Source organism: Hirundo rustica, chromosome 11 (assembly GCF_015227805.2).
Source record: "Hirundo rustica isolate bHirRus1 chromosome 11, bHirRus1.pri.v3, whole genome shotgun sequence".
Lineage (NCBI taxonomy): Eukaryota > Metazoa > Chordata > Aves > Passeriformes > Hirundinidae > Hirundo > Hirundo rustica.
Window position 1 is genome coordinate 7,189,370 of NC_053460.1, and position 15,688 is coordinate 7,205,057.

Genomic DNA, 15,688 nt, shown 5'->3' on the forward strand with positions numbered 1-15,688 from the left:
AGAATCCACCAGTATAACACAGGCAGCCCTCAACCTGGACTTGGAGAACAGGGTCCCATGTGGCTGCTGCCCAGGTGGTGAAGAAGCGGCAGCTACCTGACATCTTGAGAGGGCTCTCGAAGAAGTCGGGCTGCGTGGCATTGCTGGGGACCACATCAGGCTGAAACAACTGGTTCCAAGCTCAGGGGAGAGCTGGACCTCTCCTAGGCGTAACCCACAGATGACCCTCTTCTGTCACCCTGTGCAGATCTGTGACAAACCTCTGGGGTGGCAACAGCAGGCAGCGGCCAGAGCTTTCTCTTGGAGAGGAAATGGGTTTCATCCTCTGCCAGGAGCTTGTCTGTGTCAGAAGGCCAGCTCCTCAGTTCTTCCTGACCCAGACTGATCTTACTCCACCCTGAACTGCAGGGTTTCTCCCTCTCCAGTGCTGCACTCTGTATGCCTCCCCAAGTCCCACCTAGTTGATTTTGCCCTACCCCTGGCATCATCGGCATCAGTTTGAATTCCTTTTTGCAGTTTCCCTGACCCTCTTTTCACCAGCTCAATAGATGAGAGGTCCAAAGCAGCCTGGAGGATGCCATCTGCAAGGGCTGCCAGGCTGCCTTCCATCACTGGGACCATGCTTACGACAAGCAGCTCACCCAGCTAAGGCAGCAGCACCCAGGCTGTCTGTCCTAGGAAATCAAGGAGACCTCCAGGCTCCACTGTTCCCTTGCCCCATGCCTCAGCAGTCCTGCTATGCTGTACTGACAGACAGCACCCTGATCACTGAGGGAACCTGAGGGGAGGCTAACTGTACAATCCGAAGACCCCAAGTCTAGAGAAGGGGATTAAGTGTGGCTCTGTTCCCCTGGGCAGGGGAAGACACTGGAACGTACGTCACAGTCACGGATGGCATCCATGGCAAGCAGGTCGTTTCCATGCCGGAGCTGGAACTTCACCATCTCCTCAGCAGCACGGAGATAGCCCAGCTCCTGCTCTTGTGCCTCGCTGCACTCCTTGATCAGGTCCTTCAGGAGCAGGGCATATTTGCTCATCCGCTGGATGGGTTTCAGCAGGTAGGAGGCCAGGTCCATCTTATCCCCCAGCTGCACCTGCTTGAACTGAGAAATGCAGCAAAGTGAAGGCAGCAGCTTCCCCAAGGAGCACCCTGTGTTCTCAGGCAAGCACTGACACCTCCTGACTGGGGTACTCAGAGAAAATGAGTACTCTTGGGGAAATGCAAGGCCACAGGACCAATGCTGCTGTGTGATGGGTTCCTTTCCCAAGTCTTCACTGCACCTCTGCCCTGTTCCTTCCACAAGGCTGTGCAGAGAGTTGTGCCAGAAAAGCAGAGGCAGCACTGAGCCTGCCTTAGGCACGTAAGTTGGCTTTGCTCAAACAGATCAGTGACCAAACACACTGAGCAATCCTGATACAGGCAGAACTTACCTTGAAGAAGGTATTCCCGTGGCTGGCCAGCAGAGAGTCTGACTTCGGCTTGTTCTTGCTATACAGTGCATACATTCCAAACTGGTCTTTCTGCAGAAGAGATCCATCCTCATGTGAGACCCGTGCACCCAGGACATGGTGACAGCCACAACCCTGGTAGGTTACTCTACCACTTCTGCCTCTCCCAGGCTGCACCAGAGCCCCATCTGATATCAGAATCACTTTGTTTCAAGCTCATTAAGAGTCAGGGAATGTCCTTGTCTTCCTACTCCCAGAGTAGCTAGGACTTTTTGATTCATTGTTCTGCTACCCCTAGCCCCTTCCATACCCCAACAATCACCCGGTACCATTCACACCATGCAGCAGCAAAATGCATGGGGCAGCTGACCTTAAGACCTGTGCCCCTGTGCTTCTGCCCAGCAGCCCTTTTCACCCAGAGTTGGTCTGCACCTCTCTGCTCACTTTAGTCATTCCCACTGACACCACAGACAGAAAACAGGTAAGGGCTGTCCCTGGAGAAACAGATGGGCTTTAAGGACCAGACATTTTGATTCCCTGGCAGTGTCTCTGGCAAAGCACAACAGGAAAGGCACAGAAACCCAGCTCGTGTCTGGTAGAGGCCAACCCCAGGGGCAAGGTGCTGATGCCTTACGTGTCGCAGGAAGCAGTGGCTGACCCTCAGCGGGTGGTTGCAGCAGCTCTCAAGCTCTCGCAGGAAGTATTGGCTGTGGAAGTCATAGAGTTTCTCCAGGTTTCCAAAAATGACGCTGCGCTTCCCACGCAGGTCCTGGGGGAGGTCGAGGCGCTCCATCTCAGGGAAGTAGCTGTCAATGATGTAGCGAAGTGACCGCACGTATTCCCGCTCTGTGGTGACCATCTCATCGATGATGTGCCGCAGTTTGCTGCAACAGGAAACACTCGGTCTTGAAGGGACCCAGGCTGCAGCAGGGCCACAGCAGCCAGAGCGCCTGCAAAGCACTGAACACCCAGCAGGGAAATGAATGACCCTCAGCACAGTCCAAGCTCAGATATGCAACTGTCCATGACACCTCTGACCCTGAGCACTGACAGGACTCAAGGGAACAGCATGAAGCTGTGTCAGGGAGGTTTAGGCTGAGGCTGTTAGGAAAAGATCCTTCACCCAGAGAAGAAAGTGGTTAGGCACTGGAACAGGCTCCCCAGGGAAGTGGCCATGGCACCAACACTGTCAGAGTTCAAGAAGTATTTGGGCAAGGCTCTCAAGCACAGGGTGTGGTTCTTGGGGTAGTCCAATGCAGTCAATCATTATCCTTTAATAATTGTCCTTTTGGGTCTCCCTTTCAGCTCAGGATATTCTGTGATTCTAAGGATTCAGGAAGGGAGTGCCCAAGGCTGGCTGTGATCCTGACACAAACTCAGCAGGACACACATCCCTGGGCCCACCCAGCCCCTGCTCTGGACACAATGGGCTGCTCTGCAGATGGCTGCACTCCTGAAACAACAGTGACAGCAGAAGTCACAGTAACTTCTGTAAGGAGGCAGCCGGATGACTGGAGACTGTGGGGAGCAATGTTAACCCCGGGAGAGGGTTAATAGCTCTAGACCTAGGTGCTCTTGGGCTTGTCCTAGTAAAAGTGAGAGAGTAGAAGTGCCCTAACACTTCATCAGTGAACAGCAGTTCCTAGCTCTCACATAGCTCTCACATATCTCAAAGGATGCCTCTTAGGTACTCGAGCTTTCCACTGTGAGGCAGTGTAGCACCAAACATTACTACAATGTGTCCCTGCCTCCCCTGCCTTTCAGCTTTTCCTCAAGTCAACTCCTCTGGATGTTCAGAGAACAGAGCAGTGGGACTGTTTCAGCACCCATGGACATGGGAGGCCTGATGCATTGCTCTCTTGAGAAGCAAAGTGTTCACCCTGCTATGTGCTGGTGCACAATCCCTGCCATGAGCTTTTCTGGGTATCCCAGGGAAATCAGAACCCCCTTCTGGAAGATTTCACTGTCCCCAGCCATTTCACTCAAGAGTAGTAACCGTGGTCCCCCAGCATCCAGCACTCTTTTTTCATTTCTGCCATTATTTTTTTTACTTTTATTTTAATCTTTTCCAGTGAGAGCAATTGAAAGACCTGCCTGGAGACCCTTTGCCAAGAACATCTCATATCCCTGGGCTCTCCAAAGCCTAGGCACACATGACAACAAAGCTGAGATTCTCAAGGACATAGAAGGAAAACAGCATAAATGCCAGCTGTTGGACACCCAGAGACTTCATCCCCAAAGCACAAATACAAACACCCTCCTACCTGTGAAGCTGCTGTCACAAGGTGCTGGAAGTGCCTCCCTACCAGTCTGGGTACAGCACCCCCAAAAGCATGGGAGATGAGGCCTTGTGCTTCTGGTCTCCTAATGCACCTGTACCCCTGGCTTTGTTAGGACACCGATTACTGTTTCTGTAATCACTCATCCTCCAATGCTAGCAATGTTTAGAGACTCCTTCTCCTGTCTGGGAACTGAACTTTCCCCTCCTAGAGGAATCACACTGTAAGGAAAGAGCCACAAATCCCATTCCTTTGTCTGCCCAGCAAGGAAGGTGCCAGATTATGTGCGGACATCCCTGTGGGCTTGCTCAGCACCACACACACGCATATGCAGGGAAGCTGGAGCTACATCTCCATCTATCTGTCCTGTAACCAGTGCCAAAGTAACCGGCACTACAGAGCTCCTCTAATCTCTGCTGGCTGCCTTTTCACCACCCTGAGAAATGGAACACCAAATGTCACAGCCACTTACCTGCCCCAGCTCTTGGCTTCTGACCCAGAGAGGCAGCCCCTCTGTCCCTCCAGCAGGCAGTCTGCAGCCCAGCTGCTCACGGCCGGCTGCCGCAGCGCGAACGTCCTGTCCACCAGCTCCGTGCTGCTCACCTCCAGCCCCTTAATGAACACGCCGGTGTTGCCGTATCTGGCCGGCTCGCTCCTCTGGCAGCTTGACCACAGGCTCTCACCACAAGGCAGGTCAAAGCTTTGGGCCTTCCGGAGGACCTTCCTGGGATGCAGCTTCCCAGGGACTGGGGTGGATGTATAAGACTGCTTTGCCTCTGAGGTTTCTAATATGCTCTCCAGGTTTGGCTTCTCTTCAGGCAGCGTTGGAGACTTACAAGCCCTGCTGGCGAAAGAAATTCTGCTTGAGTGAGGACCAGGGCTGAGAGCAGCTTGGTAGGTAAATACTTCCCCAGCATCAATATCACCAGGGCAGCTCAGGGAGGGTGAGGGAACTTTCTCCTTAGTCCATTCCAGAGAGCTGTTGGCTCTGTTGTAGCCATGGGATGTGCTCTGAGTCCTGTCCCAGTGGGACCTGGAGGTGGTCCCCTCAGAGTGCCTCCGGTGGGGCAGAGTGCCAGGCTCACTGCCAGCCTGGGGCTGCTCCCCAACAGCTGGGTTGTGGTCTGACAGCAGAGACTTTCTTGTTCTCAAGGCTGCTTCGAGTTTCTTTTCAAAAACCAGCTTGGTCTCCTGGCATTTAGACCATGCAAATTTCCACTGCTTGAGCCCCTTGTCACTCTTCAGCTCACAGGCCAGCTCCTTCATCTCCTGGAACCGGGCAGTACTGATGTCAGGGTGCTGCCCCTTGTAACTCTCCAGGCACTTGATCACATCTGCACAGTGCTCAGCAGAGCTGCAGTCCTCCATGCTGATACAGGCAAGGTGTCGCATCCCTTCCAAGGCCCACTCGTACGCCTGCAGAGCGACAACAAAAAGCAACAGCCAGTCAGAGGGACTCAGTACTAAGAATAACCCTAATTCGGTGCCTAAAGACAAGAGAAAGGATCAGTGTCTGGCCACCACAGTTCCTTGAGTGTGGAGAGTAGGGAGGGCTGCTATTGTCAATGGGGCTTAACAATTCAGCAAAACAAACAGCTCCTTATGCAAAGGGCTTCAGCTGTGCTGGCTGCCCTGCCACAGCCCCAGCTCCCCGTCAGGTCCCTGTGAGCTGGCGCCCACGCTGCTGGGCACGTTTGTCCTCTCCGGGCAGGGGGGCACAGGGAAAGCTGCTGCTAAGACTGCAGGAATTCACACCTCAGTGTGGCCCTGCTCAGTATAAAACTGTCCCTCCTCCTTTGCCCAGCCACTTTCACCACTGTCAAGCAGGACAAGGTCAAGGGGCACCAGTAAGCTGCATGCAACGGGACTGCTGCTCCCTACACCATTTTCCGGGAGCTGATAGCACATAGAAGCCACAGCCAGGCTCTGTGGATCACCCCAAATGCTCTGACCCATCCTTGCAGCAATGAGGAATATGAAATCATGCAGCTTGTGCATTTTCTGTGCCTGCTGGCAGCTTGTGCGGTGTGCTGTGTTCTGCCTGCCTGCCTGGCTCTGCTTGCCACTGCTCTACATGCTTGTGCTGGTTAGTCAAATCCTGAGCTCAGCAGTTTATTTCTAATACTCCAGGAATGCTGGAAGCAGCTTCATGGGGCTTAACTCTAGCAGTGGTGCATATGCTGGCCTTGCTAAAACAGTTCTGCCGCATCAGTCAGCCAAGAGAAGTGGGACAAATGGTGGTCCAGTGGGACAAATACAAGGGGAGAGTGAGTACCTTATCACCATGGAAGGAACGGGGCTCAGCACCAAGACCTGTCATTGAGCAAAGGAGAAGAAAGGCAAACATCTGACTTAGGCTCATAAGCCAACATTTTCTCTATAAAGTAGAGATAGTAAGACTTCATGACAGAGTAAATAAGATGTGACCAGCTGCTGTAGGCCTGTCCAGAGAGCTTTATTGCTCATTAGTGAATACACAGGGTTATTTCTTGAAATCAGACACACAAGGGGAGAAAAACACCCTGGGAAAGGGCTGCCTGGCATCTTCTGCCAACTGCCCAACATCAGTGGATGTGCAGAAACATCACTGGCTTCCCTGAAGTGAGCCAGACCATCTCTAGCACTTGACCTATTAGGTCTTGTGTATCTGCAGAGAAACAACTCTCATGCTTAGTGCCAGGAACAAAGTGACCGGCTTTTCCATTTTCCATTTCCTGAGCAGCCTCACTGTAGCAACCTTCACTCAGAGAGCTTAAATCACTTTTATGCAGCTTTCGACATCAAGAAAATCCACCCAAGCTTCCTGCAAGCAGACACTACATCCCCATCAGGGACATGGCGGTCAAACAGATCAGGTGCCAGGCTCACTCTCTGTTGGTGACGGAGACAGGCAGGGCAGAAGATATTTCACTCACTTGATGCTCAGTCCCTGGATGGGGATGGCTATGACAGCCAAATGCTGCTGTTTGTAGGAGAGCTGAATGCCAGCACAGGCTGCAGCCTCAGTAGAGTCAGTCTAGGGACAGATTCCACAGGAGCTCCCACAGCCACCCACATTCTCTTTTGAGCTGCAGCTGCACGGTGTGCGTGCAGCCAGCCCCATTACTCATGCAGAGTAAGGAGCTGCTTCAGAAACATCAGCAGCTGCTCAGGGAAAATGCTGCTCAGCACCACAGGACAATCCAAAGAGCAGCAGCTCCCTTTCCTCCCATCGCTCTGCCTAAAGCAGCAACAGGCCCCTGACCTGCCTATCTCTTGATCCAGGCTTTATGCTCTAGACTTGCCCACTGCTGGCAGCCAGGAGGGGTGTGCAGAGGCAGAGGACATGTCAGATTCTGCTGGGAACCTGCATTTATCCTCGATGCAGAGGTTCTTCTATTCCCTGGACACAGAAGCATTGCAAGGCGAGGTGAATCTCCAAACGCAGCAGAGCCCAGCAGATCTGCACAGCAGTGACAGATGGCCTATTCTGATGAGGGGTTTTGAGCTGCCTCCTCCAGCTGTACACAAACCAAGAGCAGCCCCTTCCAGCTCTGCCCAGAGAAAGGGCTGCCCATCCTCCTGAGCTAAGGAAGGGCACATCTCACCCCTCTGGCTGTGCAGGTCAATGGGTGAGCCTCACTGAAGGCTGCATGCTGACTGCCTTTTGCTCAGTGATGGGAAAGGCTGAGCTCAAAAGGCACATGGGGCTGTCAAAGAGGGTGCTGAGACCAATGTGCTCTCGTTGTGCAATTGAGCAATGTCACAGGGACATTCAGCAGGTCTGCCTGGACTTTAAAGTAACCAGTCAGAAAGGCAGATTTCCTGTGAAGGCCTTATCTAGGGCTGGGGTACTCACTTCCAAGCACAGATGGGAGAGAGAGAGGAGAGACTTCTCTTATTTCTTGGAAACTCTGAGATCTGCATGCGATTACTGTGAGGAGACATCAGGGCTGCAAAGCACAGCAAAGGACAAAGGACAGCAGCCCCACCACCTCTCATCTTCATATGGTCTCTATCTTGGCAAGGACTCCAGGGCTGAGCAGAAATCACTCTCAATCTCAGTGGTGTTTCCTTCCATCACCAGTGCCTGTTGCAGGCCAGCAAATAGCTCAGCTTTGCACAATGGAGCAGCCCTCCATATCCTGCAGCTCTGCTCGGTAACATGCTAAGTGACCACTAAAGGTTTCTCCAGTCCCACCACCTTCTTCAACTTCCCCTTTCTGCACATAAATGGCAGTCCTCTCTAGGAACCAAGTGTGTCCCCATCCTCATGCAGGCAGGAGTATTGCTGTCATCTCTCCCCCCAGTAAGGCTGCAAACAACACTCAGCCAAGCCAGGATACAGCTCTCTGGACAAGGGGCTTTTGGGGAGCAGGCAGCCCTACACCTTCCCTGCAAAGCTGCTCAGATAAACGGAGGCAACTGTGCACAGGAAAGCTGAAATCTTCCCAACCATGTCTGGAACCAGGCAGCAAGGAGCCTGTACCTCAGCTTTTGATCTTTACCAGCAAGTTGTTACTGAAACTCTCAATTACAGGATTAAAGACAAACGTGCTTCCTGCATACGCAGGACTGACTTATCCTGCAACAGGCATCAGCAACAGGTTGGTCCTGCCAGGCTGCCCAGAAGAGGCTTGGGTTCTCAGGGACCTGCCATGCTGTAAGGAAAAGCCAGGGACTTCACTGGATTATGGCACCCTTCAAGGCCATCATCCTCAGCTGGTCTCTGATCATTTCATCGTGGACAAGGCTTGCAGCACATCGAGGACAGGAGCTCATGGAGTCTGTCAGGTTTGGCACCACTCAAGTACCATCTGCAAACACAGGCCCAGAGAAGTTGCTCAGCCCTAGCTCAGGGCAGACTGCCAGCACTGAAAGCCTTCCAGGGGTCCTGGATCCTCACTTGAGCCACCACTCAAGAAATTACACCTCCCCAACCCAAACCTATCACAAGCCTATCAGACTCCTTGCATACTCGAGGTTAAGTGACCTCTAAGACACCTTCTGGGTAGCCAAAACAGGGAGCAGACACTGTGCATCTCAGACATATACCAGAAGGGGCAATTTCACAGGGCCTGCCCTTGTCCAAACCTCTTTCCCCCTTCCTGTGGGGAGATGATTGTATTTTTCTTGACAAATAGGAAATTGAGTGTCTGAATCGGCAGAGTAGGCAGGTCAACTTTCTGCAGAAGAAAAATGCACCTGGGTGGATGATTAACTCTGCTGTGAGAAGGTTTCCTTCAGAATCTCAAGTGACTGCACAGTGCAACTGAGACAGGGGTGATGAAAAGTCAAGACTGGTCCTGTGGGGAGCAGCAATACAGGCGGGGTGGAATAATGCCTGTGGATATGATGATGGAAGCGCAGCAACAAGACAGACCAAATTCTCACTTCTGTGGGGATGTCCCAGGATTGGAAGTTCCCATCTCCCTCACTCTCTACAGATCAGAGAGAGGGAAGCACAACAGCTGAGGACACTGCCAAGGACAGCAAAAAAGCAACCAACATAATCAAACAAACCCTGATCCAGCTTGGTGCAGCTCCTGCATCCAGGGTATGCTCCACTCTGCTGTTTCTCAGTGAGACACAACTGACTGTAGGTCTCTGTGGCAAGAAATAACTGCACTGCCCCCCATTTAACCAGACCTCCCCTCACCACCACTGTGCTCATTTTAAGGGCCCTTAACTTCAGCTGTAAGCTTTAAGAGCAAAATGAGGTTAGCTTGCAGCAAAGGAGACAAAACTGGTGCAGCCAGCAAAATTAAACGCATCACAGGTAGTGGAGTGAAGTAAACAAAGCACCTCCCAACAGCTATGCAGGTGTCAAACAGGCACTGAGTCCTGCAGCTGCCCTGCTCTGCTGGCCACCCACAGCCTTGGTACTGAACCCTGCAGAGCTCAGACACTGACTGCAGCACTCCCAGCACAGCAGAGTGACAGGGACTCACCAGAACACCATTCCAAAGTAAATGCAGCTCTCTTGCAAGAAAATGACACTGTCATTACAGATGCTCATTTGGGTTTATTCCCTCTAAAGTCCAGCATGGCTTTAGGTTGATTTGAGAAGTGACTCCTGCTCACAACACTGATATAATCCCTTATCACAGGCTGCTGCATGCACAGTGTTAGCAGGGTCCCATGGCTGGAGACTGCCTTATATGCTGACAGTTCAGAAGGACCACGATTAAAAAGTTATTTTACATCAAAATATATTGAAAGCAAAATTACCCAGGCTTACCTTACTTACCACAAGAACTGTCAGCTGGCAAATGGTGACAAGCCTAACTCAAAGATCAAGCAGCTTCAGCAGAAAGTGGTCAGCTCACCACTCACTTGGATCTGCTTTAGGCTTTCCTCAGGCTCCCACCTACCAATACTCACAGCACCCATGAAGAAAGGAGCAGGGAAAGAGCAAGACTTCAAGACCTGCAGATGTTCCCTTGGCAAGTCTATTGGTTAAAAACAGACTTCATCCTACCTTCCCATCTGTCCAGAAGGAGTCCATACCTTTGCTGTGCCCAGCTCTGCGCTGTACATTATCCCCTACAGCCAGACTGAGGCAGGGCCACTGCTTCAGTGCATCATCTCAGCTCTGGTTATTCACAAGCAAATGCTGCTAGCCTAAATACCAGATTGGGGGGCCCTGGTAACCAGAGACAACGCAGAGGGGGAAGGGGCCGCGCTTCACAGGAGAGCTACTGAAGTGTGCAGAGAACACCCTGACTGGGCACAAGCCAGATACCCTCTAACAGTGCAAAGAACAGGGAGAGAAAACATCCCAACTGACCCCAAATTCAAGCAAAATGCGAAGTAAACTGCTACCCAACATATAAGAGTTGTGGAGGAAGCACTGATCCCTCCCAGACATTGTGACACTTTTTCCACATCTCTAAGAGCCAAAGCCCCTGCTCACTTCTACCAAGATCTGTGCCCATGAGCAGGCAGCTACACTCGGACACAAGAAACCACGTAATTTCAGAGCACAAGCATTGCAGCGAAGCCACGAAGTTAGAAGTAATCCCCTCTCTATGCATAGGTTCGCTGTTACTCTCCTACCCCTCCGTAGCACTCAACTTTTCCAAACTGCATTTGCAGCCCTGCCTGCAATTCATTTGCAGCACAAACCAAACTAATCAAAACTGTATCCTACATGGGATGTAGCTGGTAAAAGCTCAGCTTTAAAGACCAAGAAAAGGAGTCATGCTCTTGGAATGAAGAGCTCAATCATTTCTGAGTTGCTGTGTAGCTCAGAGAGCCTCCCCTCCTCCAAGGGAGAACAGACTACTGAAAACTTTACTTTGCCTAAAACTAGCTGCTAAGGAAAATAAACTTTAAATCCTGTATTTGCATTTCTGCCAGTTACCAAGTGCCAGCTGCTGTACAAACACTGTGGGAGGGCAAAGGATGAGAGACAAGCACAAACGAGAAACTCCTTGGATTTAAGCATATCCATTAAGAAAGGAGAACAAGCAGATACCCACAGCTGGGCAGGAAAGAAGAACAAGGGGTCAGGGAAGCAGCACCTGTCAGGGTTGGTCTGAGCATGCCACAGTCCATGTACCATCAAAGGCTGCTCATTAGAGCAATGTGCTTGGACATCCTTTTGCAGCAGCACTCTTGAACAGAGCTCAAAAATCCCTTCATTTGCCCTCCGGGCAGCCAGGCATGACAAGTCCAGGAGAGCCTAATTACAGGAGAATATAATTGGCTAAAATAAGATTGCACATGATTTCTGCTCTCCTGACGACAGCACGAGGACCCAAAGGGCAAATATGGCTTGTTGTGCTGGAGCTGTCGTGCAGGATGTGTGCTTGCCTCTCTTTTCTCTAATGCTGCCACTGCCAAGCAGCACCTAGGGCTGTCCATTACAAACAGTGACTCACCTGATGAATCACCAGCAGCTACAATAACCCCTGCTTCAGAGCAACTCTGGGATTCCACAAGAGCAGCCTGTGCGAGTTTCACTATGTATCAATGTACAGACACACACATAGGTAAATATGACACGTGTGTGTATATTTACATGTGTATGTATGTATAAAATTAATCCCTAGGTAGCTGGGCAGCAAGTGGTGGATTTGCTTTCCTCAAAGCTCCAGAGTCTATCATGACTGCAGCTCTGGGTAGATTCTGCACTGATTATTCTCCCCCTACTTTTCTGTCTCACCACAGGGATTTTCTAAACATCTAAAGGCTCCCAAGTCCAGAGGACCAGGGGCCAAGTTTGCTCCCAGTAAAACCAGGAACTTCAATGTTTGCCTTTGCTGCAAACCAGCCTCCTCACATTTGAGGCACTGCCCATTTTTTCAGCAGCTTTGTGCACCCATGAGCCAAGAGCCTCATATTACCAGCCAAGCTCAAGATCAAGCAACAGGGAGATGTGTGAGTCACCAAAGCTGGAGCTGGCAACTTGCACAACAGCAACAAATTACCCCATTCAGAGACTAATGTCACCTCCAGAGTTTTTCTGCATGCTTTGCTTTTACATCTGTCCCGACAGTCACATCATCAAGCTGTTTAAATACCCCACTGTAATAGCACACCACAGGCAAGTGTGGACAGACTGGACTGTGGTGGGTGTCTCCCCTCTGCCCTGTACTGGCTCCCTTTTAATGAGCTTGCTCGTGCTTCGTGCTCAGGATTGCAAAACCTCCAGTATGCCCTTGGGCCTGCATGGAGAAACATGGGTGCTTTCTCTGTAGCCTTCATTTCACATCCTTTCCCTTGTGACAAGCTGAGCCAAACTCTGCTTAACTACCGCATGATGCGTTGGGATCTCTCTGCACTGCATTTTGGGTGCTTGTGCCCCGGGAGATGTGGAGCTGGAACTGGTTCTAGACACCCAGCACGTTTACTGAGCTCTCCTCCCCAGGGGAACTGAGAATGCTGGAAACAGGTCCCTGTTTTAAGAGCACTCCAAGATGTACTTGGAGGGTGCAGGGCCCTGTAGAGCAGCCAGAGGAGCCTCCTCAGAGGCAGCGGGTGCTTGCGAGAACCCGTCCATATGTCCAGGGCTTTGATATGCAGATCGAGCCATTGTGAGCTTCGGTTCCATCTGTACACTGAGGGGAGCTTCATGACCAGATTGCTTGAACAGATCTATTTAACTCCCATGACTAAAGGGAATTCCAGTCTCCAGGAGGATCTGAGCATCCAGATGGATGCCAGCACACAAAAATTCAGAAAACCTGTCACTCTGTGCAGCTTCTATCCCAAGATTAGAGGGGAAAAAAGTACCCAAACTTTGCACTGCACACATGCACAAGGCTGGGCCCAGGTGAAGGGAGATCTCTGCTGGCATCAGATCTCACACCTCAAGCACAACACATTCCCCTCGCACCTCAGCTGCAATGCGAGCTGTGAAATCCCCAAACCTGCTGGGTGGAAATGCTGTTTCCCTGCCTCGACTGACTGGCTCCCACTGTGATCCTGCAGCAGATTTGAACCCACCTGACAGAGGCCCAAGTCTTTTGGATAACTGTCAATTTATGCCCATGGCAGCCAAGGACACTGAGGGGTTTTTACACAGAGGTGTTCTGACAATCAAGGCTGAATACGGTTTCAGCACGTCAGGCATTGCCCCCTGCATACACGCAGTGGCAGAACAAATGACTCCTTGGATCAAGGAAGGCACATGAGGGGCAAATACCCTACATCCCAAAATATGCTACACACTGGCTGACTGCCTCAGCCTCTTCCTCCTGCTGTGTCCTCCACCAAGGGGGAGAATTTGGCCACACAGTAGGAGGGAGAAGGAGCCCAGACAGATCAAGGCTTTGCCTCTCTGCACGTGTCACAAACACATCACAGACCTCATACTGCACTGAAGCATTGCCTGAGGTGCTGGGACAGGTGTTCAAAAGCGTCTTAACCCAAGAACCTCTCACCTTCAACTGCAAATTGTGCTTGGATTTAGCACATTACAAAAACCTAATTAATTCACTGCTGCTGCCCTGTAACACTGAGGGACAAATGAGTCTCTCACCTATGTTGTGCAACCAGAAAGGAGCACTGAGTGCTGGTGCTAACTACTATTTAGCTTTTACCTCCTGCCACAGAGCTTGCCAGGGCTACAGGCACTGCTGTGCTACCCATTTGACAATACAGTTATTGGTGAAACATAGGAGAAAATAACTCAAGCACCAGTAGAGCTAGTAGTGATTTACTGAATAATTCATAAGTTTCCAAATCACTAATTTTGCAAGACAGAAAACTCATCTGTAGCAGATCAGATTTAAGTGTTCAGGACTTGTTTGTGCAAGAGGGCTGTCTCCAAGGCAAAGCAGAAACTTTCTAATGCATGAATACACTTTGATAGGAAAGTAAACACTTGGTGCTTTTTAACAATGCAAGAAAATTTCTCCAGCAAAAACCTCGCAGGAAGGAGAGGGGAGAGATTTCACGCATTAACCTTGCATGAACTCTGCTAGAGGATCGATTTTCCTCGAGGCTCATTCCCCCAACTGCTTCTGGCCGTGCATGAAAACGGACACCCCTGAAACAGGAGAACAAATCAGACTAGATGTCTGTCTAGGGGCACGACTTTACAGGCATTACTGAGGAAGGAGAGAGAAAGAGAAATGAGACAGCTGCTGTCAGACAATGCTGAAGCCAGAAAACAGTGGCTTCCCCTAAAACAGCACAGTAAATATTCCTCTCCCGTGCCTTTTGGATCTCCTTTAATCATCCTGAGAATTTGCATCAGTAACAAAATGAAAACTGTTATTTGGGAATGTTGTGCAGACCATCTCCAGAAAAGCAAAGCCAAACTCTCCACAGAGGTGAAGAGAGAATAGTGCAGTCCCAGGGACTTTATTACAAACCACAACAAAATCTCACTTGCTCCAAGGTGCTGGGGGGAAAAACCATGCTCTGACCCATGTAGAAATGCTGGCAGCATCATGGCACAAGGACCTAAGTCTCTGCTTATGGTAAGTACGCTACAGTAAGGACACATCAAATGTCTTTTTTTCCACTTTGGTGCTAAATTCTACTCTGCACTTCTCCGAGCATATTCCCAGGGCAGGGAATCATAGAACCCTTTCATTAAAATTACTTCTCAAACTCTGCCAAACAGCCTGCCACAGAAAAATCACACTTTTTAGGTTGCAGACACCAGGATCCTTTCCAGCTTCCCACAGATCAGCATTCACAACCCTCCTTTTTTCATTAAAGGCTCAGAATAAAGAAACATCAATATTTTTCACCTGGAAGGGACTTTTTTTCCCTCAAAATGGTCATCTCCAAAATTGTATCTGGTACATAATCAGAAATGAAACACAGCAGAAAACAAGGTATCAGCAGGTCTGTTCTGAAACATTTGGGGAGAAGTCAGAGGTAACATTCAAGGAACACAACTTATTTAGCATAGTCTGGATTTTTGTTGACAAATCTAAGAACAGATCCATCTCTGGAAGCTGGGAGTGCTGTGCAGCAGGTCTCAGTCACCCGAGGAGCAGGAACCCAGCAAACCTTAGAACAGTCCAAGTGAGCAGCCCCCTCCTGTGCTGTCCACAACATTTGACAGGAGGATGAGAGGTACCACCTGCCCTGCACATTCATCCAGTCAGTCTGCAGCACCCAGCCCTCGCAGCAACTTCTAGCTGCAGGCAAATTATGCCCACTAAAATGATCATGCAGTACCTTCTAATAAAGAGAAAGAGGGACAGGCTCTGCTCTACTACAGACAGCACAACCTTGGGATTCAGAAGGACCATGCAAAGATGCCCACAGCCCACAGGGCTCTGTCTGAGTGCACAAAAGCCGCACACAAAGCACTCTGATTCATGCTAGATGCACACAGACACGCACAAGCAACCGAGTGAAAAGCCTTCTCTACATTGTTTCCAAACAATATCAATACAGCTCACACGTCAGCCGAGGCGCCGCACACTTGGTACTTACAAGAGGCTTTGCTGCGTCCGTCTGCCGGAGCCGGGATGGGGCGATCGCGACTTGGAGGGAAAGGTGCATGGAGA

The 15,688-nt window shown here is 50.6% G+C and overlaps 1 protein-coding gene across 6 annotated transcripts in view; it reads right to left on the reverse strand.

Annotated features, from left to right (window-relative positions):
• The window catches only part of PLEKHG4 (pleckstrin homology and RhoGEF domain containing G4), a 93,395-nt gene that overhangs the window by 6,419 nt on the left and 71,288 nt on the right, over positions 1–15,688 (reverse strand). For all 6 annotated transcript variants that reach the window (XM_058422037.1, XM_040075054.1, XM_040075053.1 and 3 more), the window contains exons 14-17: positions 4,201–5,144; positions 2,084–2,333; positions 1,432–1,521; positions 879–1,103 (exon numbers count right to left, since the gene is read on the reverse strand). In XM_058422037.1, coding sequence (XP_058278020.1) covers positions 879–1,103; positions 1,432–1,521; positions 2,084–2,333; positions 4,201–5,144 — 1,509 coding nt within the window. The remainder of the gene's footprint in view (positions 1–878; positions 1,104–1,431; positions 1,522–2,083; positions 2,334–4,200; positions 5,145–15,688) is intronic.